General features: G+C 42.0%; 1 protein-coding gene across 1 annotated transcript in view; it reads left to right on the plus strand.

Annotated features, from left to right (window-relative positions):
* ksr2 (kinase suppressor of ras 2) overlaps positions 1–18,770 on the plus strand; it is a 165,386-nt gene extending 146,616 nt beyond the window's left edge. Inside the window, exons 18-21 of the mRNA XM_029716320.1 lie at positions 8,425–8,558; positions 14,503–14,637; positions 17,192–17,321; positions 18,487–18,770. Coding sequence (XP_029572180.1) covers positions 8,425–8,558; positions 14,503–14,637; positions 17,192–17,321; positions 18,487–18,633 — 546 coding nt within the window. The 3' untranslated portion in view covers positions 18,634–18,770. The remainder of the gene's footprint in view (positions 1–8,424; positions 8,559–14,502; positions 14,638–17,191; positions 17,322–18,486) is intronic.
* The last annotated feature ends 7,864 nt before the right edge of the window (positions 18,771–26,634 follow it).

Genomic DNA, 26,634 nt, shown 5'->3' on the forward strand with positions numbered 1-26,634 from the left:
CAATGGTAAGACGCCATTTACCCATTGGTTTCAGAACGGGCCACACGGGAGCGCTGTACGTACTGTTACATTCCCTGATTATCCGTTTAGCTAATAAGGAATCGATAATCTCTTGTACTGCTGCGTATGCTGCTAGCGGGATTTTGTATTGTCTAACGAACTTATGAGTTGCTCCGGGTGGCGTAGGAATACGCACCACATGGATACCCGTAACCCCGCAATCCAGCGAGTCTGTCGACCAGATCTCACTGTGTTTGTTAAACAATTCTCTCAACTGATGGCGTTCAGTGTCATTGACAAGAGCATCAGCCTCCGATAGTAGTTGTATTACCTGTGCATGGAAACCAGGATATGGTTCGGCGACATTGTACAGGTCTTCATCGGGTGGTGACGGCATGTCACTTTTGGAAGAGTCATCGGTTGTTACCTCACAAGAGTGTACTTCGCATGCAGGAGGAGACGCAATATCATCCTCCGTGACGATGGAGTATATTAACAGGTTGCTGTCAGGATCGACATCCAGCCGGAATGCCGATGTGTCGTCCAGTGGCAATACAGGAGTTAGTGCTATTGCTTTTGACTGACAAGTAAACAGCGTACCTCCCTCGCCATCTAGGTCTAGGGAGGACGGAAGAGGCCCAATCACAGGAACAACTAGTTCAAAATCATGGAAGGCGTAATCGATCAATGTTCCTAGCTGAGTGTGCCGAGGAATGGAAATATCCGCTTGAGTCAGATTTTGTACCGGGAGGTAAGTGGATCTAGCGGTTAGTTCCAACAGTGGGTTGCCATTGATAGTTAGCCCCAAGTCGAATAGTTTTGGGGAGGGTTGGAAGAACGCAGTGGTGCCTTCCATCCGGTATCCGGGCGCCAGGTTCAGTCTTACAGAAACCTCTGTGGTTCTTGCCGGTATCAACATGGCGGACTCAGTTATCGTCTTGCAAGCTTCAGGAATAGTCTGCCCGGAAGCCATTCGCACCGGGTCGAAAGACAAGGCATGTTGGTTTGGCTGCGCCAAAGACCAAAGAACTTGGTGTAGGGTATCAAGTTTAACACCCAATCTTACCAAAATGTATGTGGGAGGTCCGCGACAACCAGTAGGTAGTGGGATAATTCCTTGGTTCCAATGTGGATCGATAGCGCACACACCCCTATTGCGGTGAGTGTTGTCTGGGGAGTCGTTCCCAGTGGAAATCTAAACGTTTTCGGCACAAGGGGATGGCAGTTAGCCGTTTTCGAAATTTCGTTGAACATTTCCAAACTGATTGCGGATTTTTCTGACCAGGTGGCCAGCCTGGTATCCTCAGCCATAGTGCCGTTTAGGCACACGCCCCCTATCAGAGGAGGGCGGTAAGTGTCGGCTGGTGAATCACCCAAGCCGCACAAGAAAACCACATGTTCGGTTAAGTTCCGAGTCGAACTCACATTGTCCTTTGCCACAAATGGCGGGCTCATGGCCAAGTTCACAGGGTTTGCGTCAGATGCTGACGTCGGACCCACGTCGTTGCACAATGTATGGCAGGTAGGCTTGGAAGAATGCGGCGAAGTCAACGGAGTTGGCATAGGTATTTGTGACCAGATTTGATTGGTTTTCCAATCCATTAGTGGTACCAAACGGTCAATTAAATCACACCCAATCAGCATTCGTTCGATTTCGATGCTAGTCACATACACGGGGTGTATCAGTGACACGCTTTCGAAGTTGAGTTTAAGTAGGAGACGTTTGGTTAGGGGCGAGGTAGCTTGAGTGAAACCTCGAAGATTCGTATCGCAATGTTCCGTTTTCAACCAACGTTTTGTTGGGTCCACTGCCCTTTTTAGTTCATCCAGCAAGGTTTCGGATATGAGGGAAATTGTTGAACCCGAATCTATCAGAGCGTGACAGGTCACACAGTCCTCCAGGACTGTTCTAAGGTATGGCCTGTTCGAGTTGGTTTTTCTCGTCATATCCCCAACAAAATGGAGTGGGTTGGGAGAACGGAGCGGTTTGTAATCTGCGTCGATTTCCAAGACAGATAAGTCACCTACGTGACCCAGTGGGTCCTCTATCGGAATGGTAGAGGAATCATCTGTTGCAAAGCTGCTTATCTCGTGCATCTCCACCTCCGTGTCCAAGTTTGTAGACAAAACCTGCGGGCTTGTGTCTAGAACGGGCGGTACCTGGACAGGGATTTGAGTGGGGGCGGGGGTAATGGAAATGTTTGCGTCCTCTTGAATTGCATGAATTTCGGCGGACTCGGTTTCCAACGATTTTACGCCTAGTCATGAGGATTTATCCTTGTCCTCTTTCTCAAATTTCTTACGATGCAGTACATCTTTTATCAGAGCTTCTATATCATTTCGGTTAGCGTTTAAATCATTGTTGAACACTTTGTTGCCCTTGTTACGCTTGTTACCCTTGTGTCCTGACCCTTTGTGAGAGTTAGGCGGAGGGGCATGTCGGCTAGGTTGATCTCTACGGGACCTGTTAGATTGGGGACGTTCATCGTAGCTATTGTTACGGTGGTGGTTGTCGGGGTGGTGGTTACTTGGTAGCCACCCCCTTTGATCGTCCTCTTTTACAGCATATGTCCCTGATGCAGCCCCTTCTAATTCGAGTGATGGTTCCCGCCTAAGCTCAAAAGTCGAGGTGTCCGGGCTCTTAGCCCGGCTTGCTTTTGATGCTTCAAAAGCGGTGCTTGCCAGCTCTCGGAGCGTCGAGATTGGCAACCCGACGTGGGCAGTAGGGCCCAAGTAGTTAATGAAGTTGGGAGACATGTTTGACAGAAAAAGTTGTTTGAACGGTAATAGGTCTTCCATTCCTGTTTCAGTGAGCATGCCAAAGTAAGCTGAACGAAGCCGGTGATAGTAGGCTTGTGGGTGTTCATTTCGAGCTTGTCTGATATTGTTAGCCAACGAACTATCGTGTTTGCGAGTCACAGAACCACTGAATTCTATTTTCAAAACCGTGGCAAGTTTAGCATAGTCGTTTTGCACGTGTTGCTCTTGTAGACGGATGAACCTTGTCACGTGTCTGTTGGACGTTCGCTTCAAAAGATAGAGCCTGTCTGCATTCGTAGCGTTTGGGTAGCCATCCAAGGCGTCCTCTATGTCTGCTAAGAATGTCTCAGTGTCGTTTGGCTTTCCCGGAACGGGGTCGAAGAGGCGGAAGTTTTTGACGATTTTGTCAAGGCGATCCCCGCCAAGTGCGCGGGGAGCATCTGCACTCTCCCGTGGAGAATTGTGGGCCGAGAGGCCAAGAGGAAAAGTCAAGCTGTGGTTGTGTTGGCGAGGAGGCCCCAATTCACTGTGGGCCGAATGGCCAAGAGAAAGAGGCTGAAATCTCCTGTCATCTACATTCCCTCGTTCTCTTAGCTCCGGATGTGAGCTAGGTTGCTTGGTTTGGTTGTCCCGCGATAGCGCGTGACTGTTCTGGAGTTCCTCCAGATGATACCTAAGGGTGGTGTTATGCTGCATCGCAGAGTCCACCTGGGAGTTGAGGGTGTTTATTTTCGACACGTAGGTGTCGCCCTTTTTTCGCTCGGCCTCATACTTATCTGTCATGGTTTGCAGGGAGAGGTTGCGAGTGTGGAGTGAGAGATCCAGTGATGCAATGTCCTCCTTTTGTTTAGAGGTCACATTTTCCAACTTTCTCACCTGGTCTTTCTCATCCTTCATTAAATCAGCGACTTCAATGAGTTCTGCTGTTTTGTCCTCCAACTTGGTCATTGTGTTCATTAACTGATCGTCTTTGGTCTGCAGCTTTTGGAATAGAGCATTATTGCTTTGAGTGGTTTCATTCACAACCGTTTGTAGGGCATCAATTTGCTCGCCCCGTTTTCTAGCTAGCTCGTCTGATTCATCTAGTTTCGCGTGGACTTCATCGTATTTAGTTTTGGCTAAACCGAGTTGTTCTTTTAGAATACGGACTTGGTCAAGAGTTTGTTCGCGTTCTTTGTTATAAGTGTTAGACAGATCTTCCAATTTATCTGTTCTCACACACAGTTCCTCAGCTAGCAGTAGCTTATCTTTTTCGGCTTTCGATGCCAGCTCCCTGGTTCTCTCCACCTGTACCTTGAACTCCCCAGCTTCCTGCTCGTGTCTCTGCTGGGCACTGAGGTACTGGTGCACTGTCCATCTCTGCTGGTGGGCATAGTTGAGGGCTAAACTGGAGAGAACCTTCACAAGGCCTCCGCCTGATGGTCTATTTTGAAGAGCGTCTGTCGCAATGTCTGCATTTTTCTCGCTTATGGCATTGAAATCTAACATTTTCAGCTCCTCGGCATAGTTAGGATTTGCATCGCTGCTGAGGTCCGCGATCAATCTTTCCGTGGGTGAAGGTCCACTGATTAGAGGGGAAATGGGTGGAAACCCATCTGATGGATTGCTCATTATTATGATTGTCAGTTATTTCAATTTACGTAATGTTTGGGGTTTTTAGTTGTAGGCTGCAAACACGATTTAACTCAGTTTGTAAACGTCAATGAATCATCAAGACTGGGTCAGTAATGTGAGTTGGTTATTACTGAACTTGCCAAAACAGGTTTAATTGATTAAATCGATTTTAATGATAAATCTAACCTGTATCGGCTATTTGGGAATTTTAATTTTAATTCACCTGAAAGAGTTGCTATCTCTAAGTTAACGTTGAAAAGTTTAACTATGTCTCATTGGTTAGTACACATTAGTTTGCGTATTATTCCAATAACCAACCTGGACGGTAGTGTAGCAATTTAATGTATATTAAATTGAACGAGACAATGATATCCAATCAGTTGAGACTGGTTAGATATCGTACAGCATAACCTGAATTATTTAAAAATAATTACTGGTGATTCTTCACCACCGGAGGTCACTGTTAACACAAGCTAAAATCGACAGGGTACCAGTGAAAATAGAATTTTACAATACTGTTAAAAAGTCTACCTAAACACCATTAAGCTGGTAAATGGCTTTAATCTATTAATCAATTTGAATGATTAGTCAACCCCGTATAGGCTAAAGGAATTAGCTTTAATTAACCTGAAGTAATTGCTATATCTAAGTTAACATTGAAAAGTTTAACTATGTCTCATTGGTTAGAACACATTAGTTTGCGTATTATTCCAATAACCAACCTGGACGGTAGTGTAGCAATTTAATGTATATTAAATTGAACGAGACAATGATATCCAATCAGTTGAGACTGGTTAGATATCGTACAGCATAACCTGAATTATTTAAAAATAATTACTGGTGATTCTTCACCACCGGAGGTCACTGTTAACACAAGCTAAAATCGACAGGGTACCAGTGAAAATAGAATTTTACAATACTGTTAAAAAGTCTACCTAAACACCATTAAGCTGGTAAAACAGCTTTAATCTATTAATCAATTTGAATGATTAGTCAACCCCGTATAGGCTAAAGGAATTAGCTTTAATTAACCTGAAATAGTTGCTATATCTAAGTTAACGTGGAACAGTTTAATCATGTCTCATTGGTTATGGCACATTCGTGTGTGTATTATTCCCATAACCAACCATAGTGTACCAACCATAACCAGGTAGTGTAGCAATTTAATATATATTAAATTGAACGAGACAATGATATCCAATCAGTTGAGACTGGTTGGATATCGTACAGCGTAACCTGACTTATTTCACGAAAAATGACTGGCGTTTCTTCGCCAGAGGTTACGGATAGCCCAAGCTGAGATCACACAGGATTCCCGTCTAACGCGGGAATTCACTATGAACAAAGAGGAAAACAAAAATGGCTGCTCCCCTTTGTTAGCTTAGCATCTGGCGCAATGCTTAGCTTTCCTTGCGCGGTGTTTCCCCCTCGCCGCACAAGGGATGTTCCCTCCAACAAGGGACCAGGTTTACTTGGTGACGTCTCACGTTCAACCCTTAACCTCTCCCCGTTACCCAACGCGAGAGGTAGAGAGATAATAACTTTGCTTCGGTCAAACGAATATATCTACTCTAATTTCCGTAATGGCTGACTCATATGTCCTCTGCTCTAGGAATTACTTATGACCGAGTCAGATCACTCCTGAAAGCGATCGACAGAAATAACACTACGTTAGGCCCAACTAGTATTATTTCTCAGAATGCCTGCATCGGCTGGTACATATGCCCTAGCTCGTAGCATTCGGTAGACCCCCCCTTCACACTGGCTTTGGTCAGATATACAACAGGGGTCGTTCTCTCCCGACCAGTATCTGGGTGAAATGGAACGACACACACACTTCTCTCCCGCACTAGTCCTGCCTATAGCTATTAATGGAATGTATATATATTGCTACACAATTGATATGGAATAACACAACAGTGCGGCCTAGTCCTATCTTAGATTCCTCACAGGGGGCGCCATATGTCGTGACGTTGTATTAGTTAATGTGACGACTGTTGCTCATCGAATGATTAACGGTTTATAATTGCGTGATTAAATGAATTAAGCAATGAATCAAGCAATTATTAACTTATTAACCTGGGGCACCATGGGAACATTGTTTTGATTGAGTTTCTATTTCCCAAATTAACTCAAAGGATATCAGAATATCGATTACAACAGTCGCTAAATTAATCAATTTCCTCTACAGTCTCATAATCTGAACGTCGTATAATCCGGGAATCTGCACGGACCCGGGCTTTACCACTGAATTTACCACACCAATCTTAGTTGATTATTTATTTACTAGCAAGCTAAAATGATGATAAAAATACACATACACAAAACACAGTCTAGCTATTGATTAGGACTTAGTATAACGGGCCAACACACTATGGCGCTCGTTACCCAAAATGGGGATTTTAAAGAGAGAGAAATAAAGGAAGTACACGAGAGAAATATACATTTGGGTTCATTTGTCAGCCATGCTTATTTAACTAGCCTTGCCCCGAACTGCCGCTCTTATGGGTCAGAATATAATGATGTAATTACGTGTTGGAGGTCTCAGGTGGGAAGCTCCGCGTGGGTCGTTTAGGCTTCTAAATGACGCACTTCTCCGGCGCAACTCTCTGGTTGTCCTCACGATGTCAGTGTCCTTCTTGGCTAAGTGGTCTGATACCTCACCCTTGATCTGAAAGGGGTCTTCTGAGGACAGACAGCTCTGTAGCTCAGAGCTCACAGCTTCGGCCCGAATGGTGTCGATACCACGATTCAATGGAGAGTGGAGGCTGGGTGGTTCGGCTTGAATTCACCCGCTTAGACACAGCTACTCGTCCGTAGCTCGTGTAGAAAAAGATTTCTTTGTCTTCAACCTTGTGTTTCGTTTTGGGGTTCGTCGACTTTGTTAGACCTTAGCTGCAGCTTGGGGTCAATTAGTCTCCTATGTTAATTCTTCACTCTCCTGTCTTATACCCTCGGGTCAGAAGTGGGTGTAACCGCCTTTAGGGCAATTCTCTGGGCGGACCAAGTAAAAGGGGGCAAGGCTTTGGCTCTACTAAAAATCCAATTTTAGTCACTAACTTCACATTTCATCTTTACCAAAACATTCTGTTTGATTTGGATATTTTCTACACAACGTACAATGTATAAACATCAGGCATATACTGGGAAACTCTTAAAGGTACAATGTTTTCATAATAACGTCATCTGTTAACCTTTAAAAACAATACAAAAGTTACATACATTTTAATATTCCACCTCTCGTCATGACCACCATTGTGGCTGACGGAAACCATTGTTCCAAAGTCCCTTTATTGCATGTTTAATGTTCTGAGGCCAGTTCTCCATTGTTAGGACAAAGGAATTTCTCTGTGGCCTAAGTTTTATTATGGGCGTGAGGTGTCATAAAACCCCCACATCTTCAGACCCCTAGATCTCTCCTCCTCTGTTGGGGGTTTGGGAGATAATCTGTAGGGTGGTGGTCTCCTGTACCCTGACCTGATCAGGACAGTCATGACAAACCAAATGATTAACGTCTCCAATCTATCAGAATGGTAGGAGATGACAGTTTGTATAAACTCATTAGAAGGCGGAGTTAAAGGAACATACATTAGATTACTTACAATAACCATAGTTAAGACATGGTGTGTATGTGTGACATCCAGCTAACTTGACACAACTGTGGGAAGCATTGGAGTCAACATGGGCCGGCATTCCCTGTGGAACACTTTCGACACCTTGAAGATTCCGCGACTAATTGAGGCTGTTCTGAGGGCAAAATGGGGGCAGGGGTGACACTAAATGTTAGGAAGGTGTTTCTAATGATTGGAATACTCAGTGTATATGGTTTATAGGTAACATCATGAATAGTGTTTCAACGTTATTTGTAGCACAGCATGGTCAATACATGTCATAGAGACTGGTTGGAATGAGATCAATCAAGCAACTTCAGTCAGATTTATTGTGACATTGGTCACAAAATGCTTTACAGTGACTCAACCTAGACTCCTGTGAGTTATATTGTTTGTGTTTGTTTGTTTGTTTATTTGTTTGTGTTTGTATTGTTTTAAGGGGATGGGCTATCTCCACGCCAAGGGGATCCTACACAAGGATATGAAGTCCAAGAATGTCTTCTACGACAATGGCAAAGTGGTCATTACCGACTTCGGACTTTTCACCATATCTGGGGTTCTGCAAGCTGGCAGGTGCGTAGTTATTGTTGTACTCAATTTATTTATTTTTGGGGTTCAACTAAGGTCTCCCTCAGAAAAGTAATTCTTTATCTGAAGGGACTTCCTGGAAAAAAAAAGGATACATAGAAAACAAAAATTAAACATCAGTGCTAAACCACACAGGGAAGCGCATCGTTAGTAACCCCTACTGTTCTAACAGTTATTATATTGCAGTGATGATTATACTCTTCATTGGCTCATTGGTCAGTATTAACCAGAAAATTATATGGGTTGGTGCTAATCTCTTTTTAATTTTTTCTCCCTGAGAGTGATTCAAGTCTATCTTGGCTGCTACTGCTGTGCTGAAATGGCTGCTCACTGACATGGCTTCTCCATGAAATGCCAACAGCCACAACTTTCACACAGCAAGGAATACTAATCCAACGTAGACATACAACTATATAAGCAGCAAGGAAATGTAATAATGTAATAAATCTTAGATCTAGAAATGGAGCAACTCAACAGGTGATCAACGTGTTATGTGTGTGTGTGTGTGTGTGCGTGTGTTTGTGTGTGTGCATGCTTTTGTGTGTGTGTGTGTGGGTGTTTTGTTCTCTATGCAGTAAGTTTATGTGTCTATAGATTTTGATTGACATGTATGTTGAGATAACTGCTATAATTGACTGGATCTGATTTGTCATAATGGATTTTTGTATTTATTTGCGACATCAATTAAAAATATCTAGCAGTAGGTGTGAGATGCTTTCCAGCTAATGAATATGAGAGGAATACACATGCTTTGTACTACTAATTATTATAATCAAAAAAGATGTTGATTATATAACTGACTTGCATAGTGTGTTTTCAACAAGTTCCCACAACACAGTTTAACCCTGGGGTTGCGGAGGAGTGCATTGCATCACCATGGATGGAAGAGTATAGGTGATGAACAATAGCTGTTTATGTAAAATGAAGATGGATGGTTTCATAATGGCATTCTTATCAGCTCATTAAAACCATAAGCCTCTTTCAAACTAGATGCTGAGGAGTTGCTGTAGACAGACAGTTATGCAATGCATTGAAATGATGCAACATGCACCTAGATCTTATCCTGTCTATTGTTCGTTCCCAGTGTAGCTAGCTCCCATTTTAGGTTTGCTGTGAAATCAATACTTCGTATAGTGAACATCTCCCACGACTAGACACAAGCAGAGAGCCATAGAGCATTGTGTTTATGGACAAAGGCAGACTAAGAATTCTAAAGATTCTAAAATAACATTTAAAGATTCAAGATTTGTAAAGACTTTGTGAATCCCTCTGCTCATTGTGTTAGGATGGTTTTCAGGAACTGTTGGTACCGCAATGCAGAACAAAGAGAAAACCTGGAGATGGTTGTTTTAGTATTTCCTCTTGTGCTAGTTGACTTGCAGTGTACAGTCGTGGCCAAAAGTTTTGAGAATGACACAAATATTAATTTTCACAAAGTCTGCTGCCTCAGTTTGTATGATGGCAATTTGCATATACTCTAGAATGATATGAAGAGTGATCAGATGAATTGCAATTAATTGCAAAGTCCCTCTTTGCCATGCAAATGAACTGAATCCCCCAAAACCTTTCCACTGCATTTCAGCCATGCCACAAAAGGACCAGCTGACATCGTGTCAGTGATTCTCTCGTTAACACAGGTGTGAGTGTTGACGAGGACAAGGCTGGAGATCACTCTGTCATGCTGATTGAGTTCGAATAACAGACTGGAAGCTTCAAAGGAAGGGTGGTGCTTGGAATCATTGTTCTTCCTCTGTGAACCATGGTTACCTGCAAGGAAACATGTGCCGTCATCATTGCTTTGCACAAAAATGGCTTCACAGGCAAGGATATTGCTGCCAGTAAGATTGCACCTAAATCAACCATTTATCGGATCATCAAGAACTTCAAGGAGAGCGGTTCAATTGTTGTGAAGAAGGCTTCAGGGCGCCCAAGAAAGACCAGCAAGTGCCAGGACCGTCTCCTAAAGTTGATTTAGCTGCGGGGTCGGGGAACCACCAGTACAGAGCTTGCTCAGGAATGGCAGCAGGCAGGTGTGAGTGCATCTGCACGCACAGTAAGGCGAAGAATTTTGGAGGATGGCCTGGTGTCAAGAAGGGCAGCAAAGAAGCCACTTATCTCCAGGAAAAACATCAGGGACAGACTAATATTCTGCAAAAGGTACAGGGATTGGACTGCTGAGGACTGGGGTAAAGTAATTTTCTCTGATGAATCCCCTTTCCGATTGTTTGGGGCATCCGGAAAAAAGCTTGTCCGGAGAAGACAACGTGAGCGCTACTATCAGTCCTGTGTCATGCCAACAGTAAAGCATCCTGAGACCATTCATTTGTGGGGTTGCTTCTCAGCCAAGGGAGTGGGCTCACTCACAATTTTGCCTAAGAGCACAGCGATGAATAAAGAATGGTACCAACACATCCTCCGAGAGCAACTTCTACCAACCATCCAGGAACAGTTTGGTGACGAACAACGCCTTTTCCAGCATGATGGAGCACCTTGCCATAAGGCAAAAGTAAGTGGCTTGGGGAACAAAACATTGATATTTTGGGTCCATGGCCAGGAAACTCCCCAGACCTTAATCCCATTGAGAACTTGTGGTCAATCCTCAAGGGGCGGGTGGACAAACAAAACCCCACAGGTTCTGACAAACTCCAAGCATTGATGCAAGAATGGGCTGCCATCAGTCAGGATGTGGCCCAGAAGTGAATTGACAGCGTGCCAGGGCAGATTGCAGAGGTCTTGAAAAAGAAGGGTCAACGCTGCAAATATTGACTCTTTGCATCAACTTCATGTAATTGTCAATAAAAGCCTAAGACACTTATGAAATGCTTGTAATTATACTTCAGTATTCGATAGTAACATCTAACAAAAATATCTAAAGACCCTGAAGCAGCAAACTTTCTGGAAATTAATATTTGTGTCATTCTCAAGGCTTTTGGCCACGACTGTAGAATGTTTTCAATAGCCTCTATGAAATCACTGCCTGCTAATGCTCACAATGGCCACAATAGGGACTACAGTTTTTCCGGTTATCGTTTGACGTTCTTGGCATATCTCAGTTGATAAAGAAAGCAAAAAAACATGTTTTTGTTGCTGTTTTTAGATGGTACACCCGCCACCTGGCTTCTTACTGCACACTCATTGGACCTTTTGCATTGTCATAAATACCCAGAACCCTCTCCTTTCAAAGTTAAATACATTTCTGAGAACAGATATCTTGGTGTGACGTGGGTAGCGTCACTCGAGCCTCAGTCAGTTCCGCGACTTGTTTGTGTTGTTGTTTATTTATTTATTTCTGCCTAAATGTTTTAATTGGACAGAATGACAAGACAAGCATTTATCGACCGCCCCACTCTGAGCAGGAACATTATGTTCAATTCAATTCAATGAACTTCATCATCTGAATAACATGGCTGTTTGCCATAGCACAGAAGGGGAGAGCATTGAGAAGCTGTACAAACAATCATGCCCCTGAATATTATCCTGCATACACTGAGTGTATAAAACATTAGGAACACTTTCCTAATATTGAGTTGCACTCCTTTTCGCCCTCAAAACAGCCTCGATTCGTCGGGGCATGGACTCTACAAGGTGTCGAAAGCGTTGCACAGGGATGCTGGCCCATGTTGACTCCAATACTTCCCACAGTTGTGTAAAGTTGGCTGGATGTCCTTTGGGTGGTGGACCATTCTTGATACACATGGGAACTGTTGAGCATGAAAAACCCAGCAGCGTACACAAAACGGTGCGCCTGGCACCTACTACCATACCCCATTCAAAGGCACTTAAATCTCTTGCCTTGCCCATTCACCGTCTGAATGGCATACATACAGTGCATTCAGAAAGTATTCAGACCCCTTGACTTTTTCCACATTTTGTTGTTACACCGGTATTCTATAAAATTGATTAAATTACATTTTTTACTCGTCAATCTACACACAATAAATACCCCATAATGACAAAGTGAGAAAAAAAATCATTTTTTTCCTAAATGTATTAAAAATAAAAACTGAAATACCTCATTTACATAAGTATTCAGACCCTTTGCTATTAGACTCAAACTTGAGCTCAGGTGCATCCTGTTTCCATTGATCATTCTTGAGATGTTTCTACAACTTGATTGGAGTCCACCTAATTGATTTGACATTATTTGGAAAGGCACACACCCATATATATAAGGTCCCACAGTTGACAATGCATGTCAGAGCAAAAAACATAGCCATGAGGTTGAAGGAATTGTCCGTAGAGCTCAGAGACAGAATTGTCTCGGGGCACAGATCTGGGGAACGGTACCAAAACATTTCTGCAGCATTGAAGGTCCCCAAGAACACAGTGGCCTCCATCATTTTTAAATTGAAGAAGTTTGGAAGAACCAAGACTCTTCCTAGATCTGGCCGCCCAGCAAAACTGAGCAATCAGGGGAGAAGGGCCTTGGCCAGGGAGGTGACCAAGAACCCAATGTTCACTCTGATAGAGCTCCAGAGTTCTTCTGTGGAGATGGGAGAACCTTCCTGCAGCACTCCACCAATCAGGAGTTTATGGTAGAGTGGCCAGACGGAAGCCCACCTGGAGTGTGCCAAAAGGCACCTAGAGGATTCTCAGATCATGAGAAACAAGATTCTCTGGTCTGATTTAACCAAGATTTAACTAAAGCGCTTGAGAGGATCTGCAGAGAAGAATGGGAGAAACTCCCCAAATACAGGTGTGCCAAGCTTGTAGCGTCATACCCAAGAAGACTTGATGCTGCCAAAGGTGCTTCAACAAAGTACTGAGTAAAGGGTCAGAATACTAATGTATTTTCTAAAACCCTGTTTTTGCTTTGTCATTATGAGGTAATGTGTGTAGATTGATGAGGGGGAAAAAATTATTTAATACATTTTAGAATAAGGATGTAACGTAACAAAATGTGGAAAAAGTCAAGGGGTTTGAATATTTTCTGATTGCACTGTACACAATCCATGTCTCAATTGTCTCAAGGCTTAACAATCCTTCTTGAACCTGTCTCCTCCCATTCATCTACACTGATTGAAGTGGATTTAACAAGTGACATCAATAAAGGATCATAGCTTCACCTGGATTCACCTGGTCAGCCTATGTCATGGAAAGAGCAAGTGTTCATAATGTTTTGTACACTCATTGTATATCTCCATTATAGAATAGAGAACAGAATAGAATAGATGGAGTTATAATAGAATAGAATAGACATTAGAGTTAAAATATCATCAGATTCAGTTGGGAGTTAAATTAAACCATCGGCTTTATGACGCAACGGATTGTTAACTGTCATCATGACAATACTGTTACTATGAATACTCATGGGCTAGACTGGACAGATACAGTACCATTGGATGGACATACCCACACCAGTTCCCTACTGTGCTGTGTTAGAGAGCTGGCAGTGTGCCTGTCTATCTGAGTGAGCGCTCAGGATGCATTTTGAAGTAGTTGTGAATGTCATAATGATAGAGGGAGTGAGACAGCAAGAGGGAGGGAGAGAGAAAGAGAGAGGGAGATAGGCAGTTTGGAACATAGTGGAGACAGTGGAGAGACTGACTCAGTCATCAGGAATTAGAATTTCTAATGGGGTTTGATTGCATCCAGGATTTTTCAGTCAGGGTTCGTTTGGACTAACGGGTGAGGAAGGAAAGGACAGATTCAACCTTGAGACAAAATGCTGCTTTAATTCCATTCGATGTTTCCCGGTGTCTGAATGAACTATAAGCAGTTATTCTGTATTTAGACCAAAATGACATGGCACAAAAATGTAACACAAAAATGTTTCAACATTTGACCTCAACTTCTGTGGAGGGATGAAATGTGGAAATCCTGAACAATTAGAAAAGGAAAATGGCCGTCCTAAACGTTGAGATAAATATGAAAAATCACCACACACCACATCACAGAATTCAGACTGTGTCCTGTCTCTTGTCTGTAGCCGTAGAGAGGACAAACTGAGAATCCCCAGTGGATGGCTTTGTCACCTGGCCCCTGAAATAGTCTCTCAGCTCTCCCCTGAAACAGAGGAGGACAAGCTGCCTTTCTCCAAACAGTCAGATGTCTTTGCTTTCGGGTGAGTACAGCTACATCTCAAATGGCACACAATTCCCTATTTACTATACTACTCTTGACCAGGGCCCATAGCTCTTCTCTTTGTTCTGAGGAGTGTTTTAGGGGCCTCTTTACTCTGATGGTTTTTCCAGAGTCTCTGCCTTGTTTTCATTGGATTTTCAAGCCTGATTTTATTTAATTCAATTCAATTGAATCAACTTTATCCCATAAGGGCAAATTGGATTTGACACCAGCAAGACACATACTATGATGTTTTTTGTTTAGTTTTTTTTAGGTCCTAATCCATCTCCTGGCCCCTCCCTGGATTTTGTGTTAAATTCTCTACAACAAAGCTTTCTTAGTGTCCAACAAGCTTTCTCTACCCTTAACCTTGTTCTGAACACCTCCAAAACAAAGGTCACGTGGTTTGGTAAGAAAAATGCCCCTCTCCCCACAGGTGTGATTACTACCTAGGGTTTAGAGCTTGAGGTAGTCACCTCATACAAGTACTGAAGAATGGGAGTATGGCAAGACGGTACACTGTCCTTCTCTCAGCACATATCAAAGCTGCAGGCTAAAGTTAAATCTAGACTTGGTTTCCTCTATCGTAATCGCTCCTCTTTCACCCCAGCTGAAAACTAACCCTGATTCAGATGACCATCCTACCCATGCTAGATTATGGAGACATAATTTATAGATCGGCCGGTAAGGGTGCCTTCAAGAGGCTAGATGTTCTTTACCATTCGGCCATCAGATTTGCCACCAATGTTCCTTATAAGACACATCACGGCACTCTATACTCTTCTGTAAACTGGTCATCTCTGTATACCCGTCGCAAGACCCACTGTTTGATGCTTATTTATAAAACCCTCCCAGGAGTCTTTCCTCCCCCTATCTGAGATATCTACTGCAGCCCTCATCCTCCACATACAACGCCAGTCACATTCTGTTAAAGGTCCCCAAAGCACACACATTCCTGGGTCGCTCCTCTTTTCAGTTCGCTGCAGCTAGCGACTGGAACGAACTGCAACAAACACTCAAACTGGACAGTTTTATCTCAATCTCTTCATTCAAAGACTCAATCATGGACACTCTTACTGACAGTTGTGGCTGCTTTGCGTGATGTATTGTTGTCTCTACCTTCTTGCCCTTTGTGGTGTTGTCTGTGCCCAATAATATTTGTACCATGTTTTGTACTGCTACCATGTTTTGCTGCTACCATGTTGTTGTCATGTGGTGTTGCTACCATGCTGTGTTGTCATGTGTTGCTGCCTTGCTATGTTGATGTCTTAGGTCTCTCTTTATGTAGTGTTGTGTTGTCTCTCTTGTTGTGATGTGTGTTTTGTCCTATATTTAATATATATTTATTTTTTAAATCCCAGCCCCCGTCCACACAGGAGGCCTTTTGCCTTTTGGTAGGCCACCATTGTAAATAAGAATTTGTTCTTAACTGACTTGCCTAGTTAAATAAAGTTAAATAAAAATAAATAAAATAAATAAAAATCCATCTTCCCTCCCAAATCATGTATGGAATGGTTATAATAACCAAGCCCAGGAGTCTTTCCAGGCCACCTGTCTGACCAGGAACAACTCTGGTATCCTAGTTATAACACTCCATGCTCCAGGTCTGCCTTTCCATTTATGTTTTTTTTAATCTTCTGTGATCGTCACAGATGCATTTGCGTGGCTGGACCCTGCTCTGTTGACTCCTAACACAATTGCATTTTCAGATGCCCTCCCATATGGAGGGACTGTCACTGAATCAGTCTGAGGGGGACGGATGCAGCATTCACACACGCTGGATGGGTCCCAAATGGCACCCAATTCCCTATATAGACCAAAGCCCTATGGGAATAAAGGGAATAGGGTGCCATTTGGGATGCATCCACTGTCCAGCTGGTCTGTTGGTGCCTTAGTGTTACCTAGAGGTGACCCCTGAAGCTGTTTTACATATTCAACAATCCTCCATGTGTTTTTCTGTCTTGGCCGAATGCTATTTTTATGCTACTCAAACCCGGTCGTTGACATGGCAGTGGAAATAATGGCTGCTCATAATGCTAAGAGAGGATGCTGTGACGATGTTGATGACGTATGATTACGTGTTAGTGGACTGTTTATCAGATCATTTAGATCTAAAAGGTTTGATATAAAGTCAGTTCCTCAGCATTAAAGGGTTGTTTCTTTAAAAAAGGCAAACTTGTGGTCTGTCTGTCAGACTCATTGTGGGGGCTTCTGGAGCTTTTAAATGGATTCAGACAACTACAACAGACATACAGTATAGAAATCCAGGTTTAGATATTCAACTTGGTGTGATACCCCTTGTGTGTGAACATCTGTTGTTGTATTTGTTTTCATAATGTCAACATTATAGGAAAATATTACATGCATACATCCAATTTCTCTGAGCAGGTGCTGGATATATATTTTTAAAGAGACGCGGCACCCCACATGGTATGCTACTATTTGGATTTATCTGTGACAAAGTTAAATGCACAATGCCATCATTTCCATTTTGTAAACCATGGGATATTTCATACATCCGCTCCAACTGATTGCCCCCTGTACTGTCCCTGCAGCACTATCTGGTATGAGTTGCATGCACGTGAGTGGCCTTACAAGAACCAGCCAGCAGAGGTTATCATCTGGCAGGTGGGCAGTGGGATGAAGCCCAACCTCACACAGATCGGCATGGGCAAAGAGATATCGGTGAGTGTTCCTCATATACAGTAAACTGGTTGTACCACACTTCAGGTAGAAGTCGCTCACTAGTTGTAGGTGTACATATTGTATGTCTATGGGCAAAGAGTTATCGATGAGGGGTGTTCTTCTTAATACTGCACTGTTGACTGTTTTTCTTCACAGAGCAAAGCACCACACCTGGTTGTTTTTATGTGTGATCTGCATACTTATTTATTTTTATTTATTATGGATCCCCATAAGCTGCTGCCAATGCAGCAGCTACTCTTCCTGGGGTCCAGCAAAATGAAGGCAGTTTATAAAATTTAAAAAAACATTACAATACATTCACAGATTTAACAACACACTGTGTGCCCCCAGGCCCCTACTTCACCACTACTACATATCTACAGTACTAAATCCATGTGTATGTATAGTGCGTATGTTATCGTGTGTGTGTGTGTATGTGTATGCATGTGTCTGTGTGTCACGGCTGTCGTAGGAAGAAGAGGACCAAAGTGCAGCGTGTGTGTCGTTCCACATTTTATTTATACTGTGGAAACTATGCAATACATAAATACACTGAATGAAAAAAAAAAAAAAACGTGACGCAGAGATGAACACATACATAACTCAAAATTAATCACCCACAAAACCCAGGTAGAAAAACCCCTACTTAAGTATGATCTCCAATTAGAGACAACGAGGACCAGCTGCCTCTATCATCCCAAACAAACCAACATAGAAATACAAAAACTAGAACCTAACAACATATTAATAGAACACATATAATAAACCCCCCTGTCACGCCCTGACCTACTCTACCATAGAAAATAACAGCTTACCATGGTCAGGACGTGACACTGTGCCAATGTTTGTGTTGCTTATTAATTCCCAGGTGTTCAGAATGAGCATCTTCATTCCTGGAATGTTCTTGGAATGAGACTAAATTATCATGTACACCTGTCTAGGCAGTCTGGGATGTTTTTGAGTTTTCTGTTGGCTGTTGTTTAGTTATTTGTGTTTTCTGAACTACTCCACACAAGAAGTTCTCACACAGTGAAGAATACAGTTATCTGAATCTGGTGGCATTCATCAATTTGTCCAGTTACACTTGTGGCTCTTTCGCTCCAGTGTTTCCTTTATCTACCTGGGTCTCTAAAGGGGAGTCTGTTCTGTCTCTTTCTCTCTCCAGGACATCCTGCTCTTTTGCTGGGCTTTCGAGCAGGATGAAAGGCCCAGCTTCTCCAAGCTGGTGGATCTGCTGGAAAAGTTGCCAAAACGGAACCGTCGCCTTTCCCACCCAGGGCACTTCTGGAAGTCAGCTGAGTATGTCAAATGAGATAGATGCTAAACAACCACAACTTTTACTACTACAACACCTACCACTCACAAAACCACAACTCTCTTAGAGTGCACTGAATCCAAATACCAATCAATGAGTAAAACTGTCTAGACTACAGTATGTATCCTCATGGAGTGTGTGTGTGTGTGTGTGTGTGTGTGTGTGTGTGTGTGTGTGTGTGTGTGTGTGTGTGTGTGTGTGTGTGTGTGTGTGTGTGTGTGTGTGTAAGAATAGGTGCAGTTGACCAAGACCCCCTGAATCTAGACTTCTCAACATCCTCTGAAATCATATTTTTGGTTTATTGTTTAATCACATGGAATATATGTTTTATTTGATTACTCGAATGACCTGTTCAGTTTGTTTGTTAGCTTATTTATTTTGGAATGTCTTTTTCTCAATGTCATGTTTTTTTGTGTCATGAATCACTTAATTATCTATGGAAAATACATTTTTATGAACAAATGTGTGTTTTGTGTTTTCTTTTCGTTATGAAATTGTTTTTATAATGAAAGTAATTATTTTACGAATTGTGAAATTTACATTTTTAAGTCATTGTCTTGCCATTTCCCTTGTATGTCAACTGTCTCTGTCATGTGTTTGACCCTGGTTACCTCATGGTCTCTCATGTGTGAATGTCTACATGTTTGTGTTTTCTACGTTTGTCTCAAAGCTTTATCTTATAGTCATTATTTACTATTGAATGTGATCACTCCTGCCAATTGTAGGGCTGGATGATGGTACAGTACCTTGGTAGGAAACTGTTCTCCAATTGGCCTGTGCTTTGATTATCAGCTGTGAACACTGTTGAGCATCCATCAAAAATGGCATCCTGTTCCATACATGGTGCGCAACTAAGGTCAAAAGTAGTGCACTAGATAGGGAATAGAATGGGAGATGTTTAAACAACAGCCTTTTTTTTTTCAAACTGTGCCCTTTGGCTGTTGGATCAGTCAGTAGGCCTACACAGACTGACCAGAAGTCTCTCACTCTAATGTGAAAACACTGACACTTGAAATGTATGTCATTACAGTACCTACAATGAACTTGCTTAAACACCTTGGAGAATTGCTGTTACTGAGCCCATGGAGAAATAGGTGGTATAGTGGTTACTTTATTGTTTTAAAGTGGACGAGGGTAATCACAGATGTATAGCTAGCTAAGCTCACTATTTACCTCCATTAATTATGACACAATCGATTTACTTCAGGAATTCTTCAGCCCTATAATTGACAAAGCACTTTCTGAACAGACACCATGATACAGTTTATTCTAGTAACATGACAGTGTCCATGACCTGGCCATTTGTATAATGACCAGGTCTGCGATATTTAAAATGTAGCTAGCTAGAGCCCAGTCAGACTGAATGATATCATTATGGATGGAAAGAAGTGTCTCAGTAAGAACTGTATAGCAACTGCTTTGGAGTCTGTACAGCCATGTCTTATATAGATGCAGATAATCCAGTCCTGTATAAAGCCATTTCTACTACACTATATTATACAGTTTCCGACAGTGTTGGAAATGCATACAAACAATTTGCTGCTGTTTTTTTGGAGTACATCTGTCTATTTTGGATTTGCTGCGATTCCGATATTTTACGTGGTCATTTATATTTGTACTGTATACAACTTCTAAGTGCATGAAATGGACTATAAAGGATCTATTCTTGTTATTACGATAAGAAGTTGACTCCTTCAGCTTTATGGGGTGACAGGCAGGTAGCCTAGTGGTTAGAAAATTTGGCCAGTAACCGAAAGATTGCTGGCTCGAATTCCCGAGCTGACAAGGTAAACATCTGTCGTTCTGCCCCTGAGCAAGGCAGTTAACCCCCTCTTCCCCGGGCGCCGAAGACATGAATGTTGATTGTGGCAGCCCCCCGCACCTCTCTGATTCAGAGGGGTTGGGTTAAATGTGGAAGACACATTTCAGTTGTACAACTGATCACTGGATTATTTTCTGATTTACCTGTTGTAAGCATAGGGCCATCAAACGATACGGATACAACAGTTATACTGCTGGCTTTGTAAAAAAGGAAATGTTAAAAAATGATGTTTAAGAGAATTATTGTAATATTATATTTATACATTATAATAGCCAATCATGAAGAGGAATAACAAATTGTGCTGAATTCGACAAGAATCTGACCAGAAAATGATTCAACATTTAGTGTCAAGTGTACATAACAGATTATAGACCTACAATCTTTATCATCAGTTGCTGTAAATCAATATTATGGCAGCGCTTTATAAAAACTCCACGTAATAATGCATTTATAAGGAATTAATACATAATTTATTCATAATTTATTAATCATTACTGCCACATTTGTAAATGTTATTAACCTATTTATTCACACATTTATAAACAACTTTTAAGGTATTTCAAAATTATTCATAAGATCATTCAAAATATGTAATATAGGTCCTTATAAGCATTTACGAATCATTAGTTGTCTTTTTTATAAATACTTAATAAACGTTTTGCATGGCTAGTGTAATTTCCATCAAAAAGATGGACATGCCATTGCTAGACATTCCAGCAGTACCTGGTGCTCCTTAAGGTCTCAAAATGTCCCTCTAGAACATATCAATGGTTAAACAATGAACCTACCAGGTACAAGCCCAAATCCGTAAACACGGGCACCCTCATAGATGTCATCCTAACTAACTCGCCCTCCAAATACACCTCTGCTGTTTTCAATCAAGATCTCAGCGATCACTGCCTCATTGCCTGCATCCGTAATGGGTCTGCGACCAAACGACCACCCCTCATCACTGTCAAACTCTCCCTAAAACACTTCTGCGAGCAGGCCTTCTAATCGACCTGGCCGGGGTATCCTGGAATGACATTGACCTCATCCCGTCAGTAGATGATGCCTGGCTATTCTTTAAAAGTGCCTTCCTCACCATCTTAAATAAGCATGCCCCATTCAAAAAATGTAGAACTAGGAATAGATATAGTCCTTGGTTCACTCCAGACCTGTCTACCCTTGATCAGCACAAAAACATCCTGTGGCGTTCTGCATTAGCATCGAATAGCCCCCGTGATATGCAACTTTTCAGGGAAGTTAGGAACCAATATACACAGGCAGTTAGGAAAGCTAAGGCTAGCTTTTTCAAACAGAAATTTGCATCCTGTAGTACTAACTCAAAAAAGTTCTGGGACACTGTAAAGTCCATGGAGAATAAGAGCACCTCCTCCCAGCTGCCCACTGCTCTGAGGTTAGGAAACACTGTTACCACCGATAAATCCACCATAATTGAGAATTTCAATAAGCATTTCTCTACGGCTGGCCATGCTTTCCACCTGGCTACCCCTACCCCGGTCAACTGCCCGGCATCCTCCACAGCAACCCGCCAAAGCCCCCACCATTTCTCCTTCACCCAAATCCAGATAGCTGATGTTCTGAAAGAGCTGCAAAAACTGGACCCTACAAATCAGCCGGGCTAGACAATCTGGACCCTCTCTTTCTAAAATTATCTGCCGAAATTGTTGCAACCCCTATTACTAGCCTGTTCAACCTCTCTTTCGTATCGTCTGAGATTCCCAAAGATTGGAAAGCTGCCGCGGTCATTCCTCTCTTCAAAGGGGTTGACACTCTACACCCAAACTGCTACAGACCTATATCTATCCTACCCTGTCTTTCTAAGGTCTTCGAAAGCCAAGTTAACAAACAGATTACCGACCATTTCGAATCCCACCGTACCTTCTCCGCTATGCAATCTGGTTTCAGAGCTGGTCATGGGTGCACCTCAGCCACGCTCAAGGTCCTAAACGACATCATAACCGCCATCGATAAGAGACATTACTGTGCAGCCGTATTCATCGACCTGGCCAAGGCTTTCGATCACCACATTCTTATTGGCAGACTCGACAGCCTTGGTTTCTCAAATGATTGCCTCGCCTGGTTTACCAACTACTTCTCTGATAGAGTTCAGTGTGTCAAATCGGAGGGCCTCTATGGGGGTGCCACAGGGTTCAATTCTCGGGCCGACTCTCTTCTCTGTATACATCAATGATGTTGCTCTTGCTGCTGGTGATTCTCTGATCCACCTCTACGCAGACGACACCATTCTGTATCCTTCTGGCCCCTCTTTGGACACTGTATTAACTAACCTCCAGACGAGCTTCAATGCCATACAACTCTCCTTCCATGGCCTCCAACTGCTCTTAAACGCAAGTAAAACTAAATGCATGCTATTCAATCGATCACTGCCAGCACCTGCTCGCCCGTCCAGCATCACTACTCTGGTCGGCTCTGACTTAGAATACGTGGACAACTACAAATACCTAGGTGTCTGGTTAGACTGTAAACTCTCCTTCCAGACTGACATTAGGCATCTCCAATCCAAAACAACAAATACAAATCATTTTATAACATTTTGGACATGCGTTTTTCTGGATTTTTGTTGTTGTTATTCTGTCTCTCACTGTTCAAATAAACCTACCATTTAAATTATAGACTGATCATTTCTTTGTCAGTGGGCAAACATACAAAATCAGCAGGGGTTCAAATACTTTTTTCCCTCACTGTACCTCATCCCCATACTGTATTTATTTATTTATCTTGCTCCTTTGCACCCCAGTATCCCTTCTTGCACATTCATCTTCTGCACATCTACCATTCCAGTGTTTAATTACTATATTGTAATTTCTTCGCCACTACCTGGTTAAATAAAGTTGAAATAAAAATTAATTAAAAAAAACAATCACACAATACAGAGGATGTTAAGAAAATATATTGGACATGTTATTCCAAAACAGTCACACTGTTGTAATAGTGTGATGTGGAACTTCAGACACCCTCTATGCTGAGTAAAAGAATGTGTTTAGTCCGAAAGTACTAACAGAAGCGTTTCTTGGCCGTGACTTTTCTAACTAAAATCGCATGTAATTTGGTCAGAAATTGGGAGTTCCAGTTTGTGAAGTCTCAGCCAAACACTGGAACTACTGCTGCTCGTTATCCTACACATTCCATCCCGTTGTTACAGATTCTTCAGTTTATGTGAAGGATTTGTCTACGAGAGATTAAGATTAGTCCATAGACTGTTTGCAAATATCTGTATACATTATTTGTCTTAACTATCCCATTACCTTACTACCTTTAAAGGTCCAGTATAGGTGCCGCCAAACAAAGCCATGTGAAAATAGTGCAGTTAAAAGGCTAAAGCACAGCCTCCCGAGTGTCACAGCTGTCTAAGGCACTGCATCGCAGTGCTAGAGGTGTTACTACAGGCCCGGGTTCATTCCCGGGAGTACCCAATTGTTATACCCTGATGCTGTGGCGGTTCTAGCTTGTATGGCTCCCTGGGCGAACTGGGCTTCAGCGCCCCCCCGCCAACAAACAAAAAAAAGCACCATTCTGCACTAACTGTCATTTTTATTCAGACATTTGGAACAACACAAATAAATAATAATAACATTTGAAAGTATATAAATATACAAATATATAGAAAAATAAGACTAATAAATATCAAAAAGAAGTAACAAAGACAACTGGAAACAAATTTGTGTTGATTTGTCACTCGAGCATCAATACATTACCCATCCCCCAACACTGTCAACCAAGAGTCAAGACTAAACCAATTCACCTTGGTGGTGTGCAGACTGGTTTTATATTATTCTTAACGATTTCGTACAAACCAGAAAAAATGCAACAATATGGCTGTGAAACTATATATTCACAGCATTATGAATGAATTGTGGTTTATTTGGTAGCATTTCATAGTGTGACTAATTTTACTAATTGCATTAGTACTGCACAAAGTTAGATGTGCGCTATTTGATAGATTCCCCCGCTCCCGCTCCCCCTACCTCGGGCTTCCAGTGGGGAGACCTGAGGTCAACCTACCCCCGCACCCCTCCCCATCTCGTACTTCTGAGTGGGAGACCTTCCCAGGCAGTAGCCTGCCTAGCTCACAAACTAGAATCAGTGTGCCCACTCCGACAAGGTTAATTGACCCACAGTCTCACACGGTGACATTTACATTTACATTTAAGTCATTTAGCAGACGCTCTTATGACATGATATCATTGACGTGACGTGCAAATGAGCAATAGAAAACTGATCGCGCAAATGTCACCAATCCGTGTGGGCGAACCGTGCCCATGTCGCCTATACCTAAATCTGCCACTGCCCTGATGTAAAAATAGAAATTGACTCAAGTAAAAGTGAAAGTCAGCCAGTAAAATCCTACCTGAGTAAAAGTCTAAAAGTATTTATTTTTAAATATACCTAAGTATATCAAAAGTAAATGTAATTGCTAAAATATACTTAAGTATCAAAAGTAAAAGTATAAATAATTTCAAATTCCTTATATTAAGCAAACCAGAGGGCACCATTTTCATGTTTTTTAAATTTCCATATAGCCAGGGGCACGCTCCAACACAGACATTTACAAACAAAGCATGTGTTTAGTGAGTCCACTAGATTAGAGGCCATAGAGATGGCCAGGGATGCTCTCTTGATAAATGCGTGAATTAGACCATTTTCTTGTCCTGCTAAGCATTCAAAATGTAACAAGTACTTTTGGGTGTCAAGGAAATTGTTTGGAGTAAAAAGTACATCATTTTCTTTAGGAATCAAATCAAATCAAACTGTATTTGTCACATGCGCCGAATACAAGTGTAGACCTGTGAAATGCTTACTTACAAGCTCTTAACCAACAGTGCAGTTCAAGAAAGAATATAGTGAGTAAAAGTAAAAGTTGTCCAAAAAAATACTTAAGTAGTACTTTCAAGTAGTTTTACTTATGTACGTTACACCACTGCCGGTGGGGCTTTACTTGGCTCATCGCGTTCTAGCAACTCCTTGTGGCGGGCCAGGTGCCTGCGGGCTGACCCCGGTAGCCACTTGACCAGGTTTTCCTCTGACACATTGGTGTGGCTGGCTTCCGGGTTTAGCTGGAGGGTGTTAAGGAGCGCGGTTAGGCGGGTTATGTTTCGGAGAACTCATGACTGCACCTTCGCCTCTTCCGAGCCCGTTGGGGAGTAGCTGCGATGAGACAAGATTGAAAATTGTGGCGGAAAAGGGGGGTATTTTTTTGTTATAATCACTAAAGCACTGGAAGCATTTCTACTTGCAAATTTCTACTTGCAAATCATACATGTAACATTTCTACCGCAATCACATATCAGTAGTTATGGAGGAATAAAAATCCACTAGAGAAAAACTGTTTGGTCAGGCCACCTGTTGTTTGTAGGCTACATCTCCCTGTTTTATGATTAGTTTGCGTTCGCAAGGTTGACAACATTAGCTCATTAACTCTTCGTTAAGTCCTTGCAACAGTTGTTTTTGTGAATAAAATGTTCAATATATTTCCTTTAACATCCTGTGTTGTGTGCTTATTCTTTTACCATTGATATGTTCAAGGCTATGTTGAGACCTTAAGGAGGATCAGGTACTGCTGGAATGTCCACCAATGGCATGTCCATCTCTTTGTGAGAAATTACACTGGTCACTCAGAACATTTGTAAAGTATTTATAAAGTATAAATAGCTCACACAAAATACATTACTAATGATTAATACATGATGAATAAACTATTTACCAACCATTAGAAATGCGTTATTATGCGGAGTTATTATGAAGTGGTACCAATATTCCCTGTGAACTAACTAAAGCAGTTTTGGTGTACAGGATTTTTGGCTTACTTTATGAATTGTGTTGTTGTGATTTTGTCTTATTTTTTTTATTAATTCAGATGTATTTTTCTCCATGTACCTTCCTATATTACATAAGCATTGATGCTGTGTTTCTTTTCTGATTCAGTCCTTGTATTGTAGAGTATAGCTCCAAAAGCTTGTATTTACCGATGCCTTATGGTCCATGGTTTAGTGACGGGTAGATTCATCAGAAGCTTTTTATTTGCACTCATCCTCAACGAAAAGTGTATGACAATAAAAATATGTTTTCATTTTGGAAGTTTTTTGTTCGTTTTTTACTCATCTTATATCTTACCCTCTCCTTTTTTCCTTGTTTGCACTTTTTGCTTTGAA

The sequence above is a fragment of the Salmo trutta genome, chromosome 27 (assembly GCF_901001165.1).
Source record: "Salmo trutta chromosome 27, fSalTru1.1, whole genome shotgun sequence".
NCBI classification, from domain to species: Eukaryota; Metazoa; Chordata; class Actinopteri; order Salmoniformes; family Salmonidae; genus Salmo; species Salmo trutta.